At 46.8% G+C, this 8,509-nt stretch overlaps 1 protein-coding gene across 3 annotated transcripts in view; it reads left to right on the forward strand.

Moving 5' to 3' along the window:
- LOC142560416 (uncharacterized) overlaps nt 1-8,021 on the forward strand; it is a 33,524-nt gene extending 25,503 nt beyond the window's left edge. For all 3 annotated transcript variants that reach the window (XM_075672512.1, XM_075672513.1, XM_075672514.1), the window contains 2 exons: nt 592-759; nt 3,782-8,021. In XM_075672512.1, coding sequence (XP_075528627.1) covers nt 592-759; nt 3,782-3,946 — 333 coding nt within the window. In that variant the 3' untranslated portion in view covers nt 3,947-8,021. The remainder of the gene's footprint in view (nt 1-591; nt 760-3,781) is intronic.
- The last annotated feature ends 488 nt before the right edge of the window (nt 8,022-8,509 follow it).

Raw genomic sequence — 8,509 nt, forward strand, 5'->3', positions numbered from 1 at the left:
AGTGGCTATGGTGTTGCGTTGCTTAGCATGAGGTCGCTGGGTCAAATCCCGGCCACAGCAACCATATTTTGACGGGGTGCGGAATGCAAAAACGCCCATGTCCCGTGAATTTGGGGCACGTTAAAGGTCCCCTGGTGGTCAAAATTCATCTAGAGTCCCCCACTACGGCATGCCTCATAATCAAATCATGTTTTTGGCACATAAAACCCCAGAATTCACTTCAGCTTACACAAGAGAAGTTTTTGAATGCGTTTCCTGATGAGGCAGATACTGTTTTTGTTTATATAATAATTTCGTCAAAGTAAAGTGAAACGTAAACATAATGAACCAATATATAACAAAGTAATAAGTAACAAAGTAAAGCGTGTAACTAATTTATGATTATAACGAATGTCTGATACAAGAAAGGTATTTCAATGTCACACGGTACTTCATTATTATGGGATTCGTCTGTGTTGTGTTCCTATTTACTTTTTTCTTGTTCACGCATCGATTTGTTCGTCTGGCATCTCCTAAACTGCTCCTGGCTCGTATTAAGCAACTGCCATGCAAGCTTGCAATTTATCTGTCTCGTGCATTGGTTCGGTGCAGGTCGAGGCCAACAACGAAGCCATCAACATGTCGAGCGAGAGCCGCGACCAGCAGAGCCCCCCGGGGGCATCTTGCAGCTGGCAGTCGGCGTGGGCGGCGGGAGGACAGCAGTCTCAGGAGCAGTCGGGTCAACCCATCATGCAGCAGGGGTCCTCCTATGACAAGCAGGTGAGGCTTGCATAACCTGCCAAGTCCAGCCGTACAGCATACAGATTCTGTTGACTTTGCACAGCTGGTGAAAGTACGTACCCTGCTACAATTCCCGTGCACAAAGGCCATTATTAACCTAACCACATACAAGGAAAACCCATCACTGTAGTTAAACCAGATCAACCCGTCATTGGGGAATTGTAATATTCGCTTACACCTAGACTGCCAAGAAAATCATACAGTGCATTCTACACACAGCAGGCAGTTCAATGAAGGCTTTTCTCATTGCTCGAATTTGCGAACTCAAACTAAAAAATAGTGCGTTATTATGAAAGGAAGAAATATTGAATATAAAAAGATTTTGCACATAGATTTATGCTTATATATATTGTTCAAGAAAACATGGTGCTGCGCATGTGCTTGTGAGTTTACTAGCCTTGAAAAACAAGAACGTTGCAAGGTACCGGTAATTTAGGTGCCGAATTGAGACGAACAGTAGGGGCTACTCTTAATAATGGGAACGCCAAATTAATATGCCAGCCCTCAGTCCTATGTGAAGGCACAAAAAATATTCCCCCTCCCTCCCAATAGAATGTCCGTTAAATAGAATCGAGTGCTTGTTTCCCTCTGAAGCTGACGAAGTTGTGAAGTTTTGTTATACTGAATATTATGAGATTTTCAGTTTAATAGTGGACCTGTGTTTTATGGCAATCTTTTATTGCAGGGAATGTCTTCCTTTCTGATTTTCCTCCAAAATACAGAAAGGCCTTTCTAGCTTTTCAGCTAGGGATGTTTTGCTGGTTATCGCCAGCTCACGAAGGTCAATCTGCTCGACTGATGAAAACATGGAATCGTGAATCATGGGGCTCTCTCACTACCTTGTACATAGCGATCGTGCATGACGAACGCAGTTGTGCTGATGTTAAAGAGCAACACCTTTTTTATTCCTGGGCTCAGTGTCGTTTGCTACCTGTCCAATGCTCCGAAATCGGGAGCCCCCCCTCCCTTGTTCATCAACCCATCAACCCGCAATGTCTGCAGCCAGGCGTTCGACACACTTGTTGCACAACACTTTTGCAAACGCCGTGTGAATTTGTCACAGGTTGCTCAAGCCTACAAAAAGAGGTCGATGTGCATCTATGAATGGCATTGGGAACCATGACAGATGACATGACAGACAGTGTCGCAAGGATGGCAGTCATGAACAATGTTAGTTCCATCCTTGTTCACTCGCTATCGTTGGTGAGGCAGTTTGTCAGCTTTCCAAGTATTGTGTGGCTGCTGCCAATAGATCCGCGTCATTCGGCACCAAGCCGTTACATTTAGTCGGTGATGCGTGAAGGAGCAGCACCAATTAGGTCTCGTGACCTGTGCAGGTCACACTGACAGCTGTTAGACTGGTGTTCGGGTTCATGGGCAACCATACCACAGGGACATATACCAAGCTTGTGTACTGCATTCGCTCTTGCACAGAAAATTCCGAACTGAGTGAATATGAGTGTATGGGAGCAAACGTATCCGATGCAGTCTGCATGGCTTCTGGCAGCTAATCAGTTCAGTCTTCGCACGTGCTCTTGTGCTCTCCGAAACACGTGCTACTTCTGTCGCTGTTTCCTCTGTCTATGTCACATTATTGTTTATATCAGTCCCGTTGACCAGTGTACCTTCTGTCGACAGACCACACGCCGTGGGAAGGCTGCACACTTCAATGCACCGATCACACTAGGTCCTTTACCTAATATACTGATTATTCGAAAAATCTAATAGCAGATATTTGACTCAGGAGATTCCATTTGCAAACTGACGAATTTGGACGTTCACTATTCGATTCATATTTGCATACAGTCAACTCTCATTACAACGGACCCTGATAATCAGGGTTCGTTGGACGAAAAATGTCCGTTTTATCCAAAGTCCGTAATATCCGAAACGCCTCATTCTTAAACTTTAATCGCGATGTGTAACGTTTTTGCATAGAGCGAGTGACAAACATCCAAAGTAAAAAAACAAACAAAAATAAGTTGCAGTTTCACCCGAGGCAAAGCATCGATTGCGATAGCAAATTGGTAGACAGCTATGCGAAGTAAGCATATTAGTTTTATCGGCCATATAAAGTTGTAAACATTCGCATACTAACTAAATTAACAAGCACGGCGTCACGCACGCACAGGTAAGCATGAACACATCTTGCTCGATGACCGCGGAAAGTTGCTGTCAAAAGCGAGCGTGGTAGTAGAAGCGAGCAATTGACCTTCGTGCTGTCTCTCGCTTCAACACAAACTAAACGCCAAAAGCACAGCGCACACAAAGCTACCGGCACTGAGTGCACTTTGTCCACATCGCAGATCGCTTTCAAGATATGGCGCCTGCACAGCCGTGCCATAAGCAGCAGCTGCCGGAGTAAACCCCCCACCCCATCTCCCTTGCCTTTGCCCCACCTTCCTCCCTCGTGCGCGCAATATCGAGCCGCGATCGTCGACTGCTCCTCACAAGTCATTGTCAGCCCGTGTCGACGTGGCAAAAGTCCATAATATAAACCCGATCTTGAAAAAAAATCGTCACTAATTTCGTCCGCTGTAGCTGATAGTCCGCTGTAGCACAGCCCGTTAAAGGTGAACTTTGTTGAATTAATAAAATAGGTAGAGCAAAGTAAGGTTGAAATATGGGTCCTTTGTGTCCACAAGTCTGTTGTACGCGGGTCCATTGTAACGAGGGTAGACTGTACTCGAAAAAAGAAAATTTAAATTATGGGGTTTAACATGCCAAAACCACTTTCTGATTATTAGGCATGCTGTGGGGGACTCTGGAAATTTCAATCACCTGCGTTTCTTTAATGTGCACCTAAATCTAACTACACGGATGTTTTCTAAACTGTATTCTAGTATTCTCGCGCACCCATAGTAATAATTGTTTCGCACCCATCATACTTGCCAAGTGTAATTCCTTTATGTGAAAAAAGATTTGTGGCAGAGTTTGTACAAGTCTGAAAATATGTGTCAGTGCGTGTAAATGACATCTTGCTACTGTCTTGTTTGTCCAGGAATCCGATATGTCCCCATCAGACCGTAAGCGCAAGGTGCACCAGCTGATGCCGTCGCCCGAGCCGTCACCCGAGCACGGCTACATTGGCCAGCACTCACAGGCGCTCGGTGGCCACTATGCCGACTCGTACTTCCGCTACAAGAAGATGAAGGTGGGCACTTAAGGCCCGCCCACCTCCCCCCCTCAAGCCCCGCGCCTCCTCTCTATCGCCCCCTCCAACAACGCCACCGGCCTCGGCACACCCGGCTGTGGCAAATGGCAGCTCTGCTGAGGAGTTCCATTTCAACCAGGAGACGACGAGCAAAATCTGAGCAACGCAAGTTAGTTTCGGTTCCGAATTTATTTTATGATCTTTTCGGTTCCTGTGAACATTGGTCCGATTTGCCCTGGGGAAGAAGAAAAACGAAGCAGCTTTAATCCAGGCTGTTCTCTGAGGGAACTTCCATATTCTGTCTGTCGTTGAGACCCTGCCACTCTGTTCGCTTCTGCCTTAGTTGCTTGTCAATGGTGATGCATTGCCCAGATGGCAAGGCTTGCTACTCCGTGGCTGAGTTGTTGGTTTCTGCCTCGTCCACGCTTCTCTCATTAGCGTTCCTGCCCGCACTTACGTTCCGTTTTTCAACATTAAGCTTGCCTTGTTGATACGCAGTTATCTTCTGATATTCACCGCGCACTTCAAGCACGCCTGTTGCCTCCGGCATTTCTCAGCAAGGCGGAAACTAGGGTGTGTTGGAGGGGGAACTGGGTTCGTAGCAGGGCAGGTCACGGTCCTAGCGGGTCTTGTGGTGGCGGGCAGGTCACCGGGAGGGGCGCGACGCACTGGTGTCGACGGAATTTGTTGTCGACGCCAATGACGACAGAACAAAAATGAAAACAATGCTCTTCCGCCTCCGGCTACCCCCCCCCCCCCTTTTTCTGCGAGCTCGCAGGCAACTCCCCATTTTCCTGCCGGAAGGAACTTTATATACACACATGCTAAAAACAAAATGCATGGAGAGAGGCCACGCGCCGCAAGGCGCATTCAGCGTCATTGTAGTTGTCGCGAAGCATTTGCGTTGGAAAACTGACGCAACATGAGAAGTAAGAGATGTCGTCGACGGGCGGATGCGCTTCCACCTGCCAGGCAGCATTTGCAGCCTGACGGCAGCGATTTCCCATTTTTCGCAAAGAAAGCACTGGGAGGGAAAGCGTGCCCTGTTGCCTAGCTTTTCCTGGCGTTCGTTGGGTGAGGTCTTGGGGGCTTTTGCTTTAATCGCTTGCCCCAAGAAGTCCCTCTCCCCCATTGCCCTCCTACGTCGCGTGGCTCTCTCACTTCTTTAACCTGCTCCCGGCTCAGTGAAGCCCCGTCTTTGTCGACAACCCCTCAGTGTTATCTTCGTAGTGGCGAGCGCGTCACAATCTTGTGCGAGCGCCATAGAGGATTCTATTTATTTCCCTCGTCGAGGGGAGAGGGAGCTGGATTTAAAAGAAACAAGAAATGAAAGGGTGAAGGTGGGACGAAGCGTGCAAAATGCACTGGCACGAGAGAACGTTGTGGAGAGCCTCCTTTTTCTGCAAAACTAGCCATCAAAGTGTTTTTTCTCACACGGAGAACAGGAGCGGCAGCGTTGGACGAACCTATGCAGACGACACTTCCAGAGGCAGTCCTGCCGTTTTCACGTCTTCTCTCTCTCGCTTTTCTTTTGGACTGTTAGGTTTCAGCGTGTCACATCGCCGAGGTACCGGGCGAAGACTGGCACGTTGTCGTGCACACTCTTTTGTTCGTCGTGTATAGAGCACCAACAGCGAGAGAGAGGGGGAATCGTTTTTGGAGTTTCCAGGTGAGGCGTTGTTGCAAAAACCTCTTCTTCCCTTGCGGACGCAACAGACCCCCGCTTTTCTGGCATTTTATGCACTGCTTTTTGCAGAAACCCTCAACATTGTAGCCTTGAAACCTGTAAGAAAGGAGAAATTGGCGGAGGTGATGCCCTCTCCTTTATTTTTTTCTTTCTCTCACGCGCGCATGATGTTCTTTTTTTGTTTTTTTTTTTCGTACAAGAGTCGTAGCATAGAAGCATTTCGTCAGCGCGCGCATTTTTCCATTAGAGGGGTTGTTCCTCTCACCACTAAGAGCGGTTAGCGACACAAAAACAAGGCCGCAAAGCCAGGCCATTGCAGCGTATTTTGTCGGTGTTGTTGTTACTGTAGCTGGTCCCTTAACTGTCGTTTTTTGCATTTTGTTTGTTGTCTCAAATAGAGGCCCTTGGATAACTGTTGCGTCCTTTCTTCGCTGTTTTCGCAATTTCCAGGGGTCACCGTAGCAACTTGTGCTCCTTTCTCATAAGCAACATGTTTTCTCTTTTGCACCTCTTTCCCTTTCCTCGCATTTGTAGAGATCCTAACTTTTGTTTGTGAGTTTATATTCTTCGTTAGTTTTTTTGTCAACATGTTTATTTTTATTTTTTTTCTTGTGGTGCGTACAAAAAGGGTGACGAATAACGATGGATTGTGGTTCTGTTGCCGACGATTTACCGCGGCAGTGACAGTGGTTCCTTTATTTTCATGTTTTTGTGTTTGCTTGTGTGTGTGTGTCATCTTTGCATCGTTTTGCCACTGTGATGAGTTAACCGTGCGCATGTGTGCGCGAGTGCTGTGTGCGTCTGCAGGGGCTCTGGTCACTACTCGGCTGTTGTTTGTAATGGAGCCCCGATGTGTGTGTGTGTGTGTGTCAGCGTCGGGAGTAGTAGCTCTAGCTGGCATCCCGACAGGAAGGTGCGCGATGTAAGACACAGGATACCTCGCAGTGTGTCTGTTGTTCTGGGTTCTCACCCAGCCTCACCTCTCCCACTCACTTGTTCTAGTTTTGTTTTATTTCTTTGATCTTGTCTGACGCTGAATCTTCCAGTGTGCGTAGCATAGACCAAAATCAAATGTTTTTGAAACGATTTTTTTTTTTCACCCGTGCTTGCTATTTCTTGTCGTTTCCCAAGTCGAGTATGTGTCAGGTGCACTTCCTTACTTGATCATGGTCAGTCATTAGCAGTGGCACTGTGTTTTTAATATTGCTTTATGGTGCCCCCTGTTACCTTTCTTTGCATCCAGTGTCGCGAATGAAGCCTGGTGAATCATAGCAGTGTGTTTTATCGTGTTCAGTGCTTTGTTTTAAGTCTGCACATTCATACCTAGCGTTTTTCTTATTGTGGAAAGATGAAGCATCCTTGGTCCTGAAAGCTGTTTTTCTCATTTTGTGTTGGCTGTTTTATCACATTTTCATTGTCGCAGTGCTCCTCGCTTCCTGTTTCTTCGTTGTTTTGCTGTGTCTTGAGTTGCGCATGACAAGCAATGCATGCATTTGGTGCGTAATTAACCTGTAGCTATGCTGCTTTGGTTACCGTACTGTACATAATCCATTTACGCACCTCCTCCCCGGTTCGCCGTTCCTCGGGAACCGACAGCCGAGGGGATGGGTCGCATCATCGAGACGTGCTTTTTAGCAATGCCCATGTAACCTACGTTTCCTGCCTCGTCATCGACACGGCCAAGTATTCCGTGTCTGGAAATAGGCAGCCCGCAGCAGTGTAGTAGCTCGCATAGCTCGTTTCACAATAACGGTTAGCACTGTATCTCTCTCTCGGCTCTTGTCTAGTAGCAACACGCTTGTGGCTTTTTGGCGGATGACCTATCCCGTTTCCCCTACGAACCCTCCCTTCCCCTCGTGGTGTACATTTATGCTCTTGCTTTGTACATGCAGTAAGTACTCCCTCCACCCCCACTCTTGTACTAACTGTTCAACGCTTGGTCCAATCAGGGTTTTTTAGTAGTGCCATACATGTGTAAAGTCGCACGCTACCAAGTATCGAGTTGCAGAAAAGTTCTTCATAAGTGCAGACGCATGTTGGTTGGTGTTTCACTCCGTCGCTAACATATTTACAGTGCTGTTGTTCCTTTCTGTGGCTCGTTAGGTACTTTTCTTTTTCCGGTGCTCTCATATAACATGCAGTGTTGGAGTGCTGTGGTGGGCATCGATCTTCGAAACGAGCATGCAACCTGCTTGAGTAACAAAATATTCTTCCAGAGGTGTGTTTATTGTTTTTCTTTGTAACTTTCTTACCTTTTCTCGCCGCCGCTAGTCGTGTTTATCCCCCCTCCCCTTACCCTCCTCTGCTATGTGCAACGTATACTCATTTGTATCCATTCAATGTATATAATTATCAGTCAATGTTACGTTTCAAGGAAATAAACAGTCCAGTACTCCCAAACTTGTGTCTCTCTTCTTTTTCTTGCCCTCTGTGGTGCAGGTATTTTCTGTCCGTGTAACGTGAACTGTGGTGTTTGTACCTAACCTTGTATCTCTTTGTAAGGTTGATTACCGACAAACATTTTTTAGGCTCCTTTTTTTTGTCTCCTTAATCAGTAGCTGTTGACCCAATAACCATGGGAAAAAGGCTTATTTGCCCCAGTGCGTAATGATTGTTTAATTCTATCTTCTTAAGTTGCCACCAGTCTTGGCTTCGATTTCAAAACGGGTATGACATAAGCATGCTTGTAAACAGCAATGATCACGTGAGCGTGCCATCCTGTGACAGCACGTTGGCACACACGGTCTACTATGGCATCTGTGCTTCTGTTTAGTCTGCGAGCTTGTGCGAAACCTGCGCAGTACTACACCAACATAATGCCTTAGTGGGCAGAAGTACACTACACAGTATGATCTTAGCATTGGAGAGATTTAGCGTGCCCACCAACT

This window comes from Dermacentor variabilis, chromosome 10 (genome assembly GCF_050947875.1).
Source record: "Dermacentor variabilis isolate Ectoservices chromosome 10, ASM5094787v1, whole genome shotgun sequence".
Classification (NCBI taxonomy): domain Eukaryota; kingdom Metazoa; phylum Arthropoda; class Arachnida; order Ixodida; family Ixodidae; genus Dermacentor; species Dermacentor variabilis.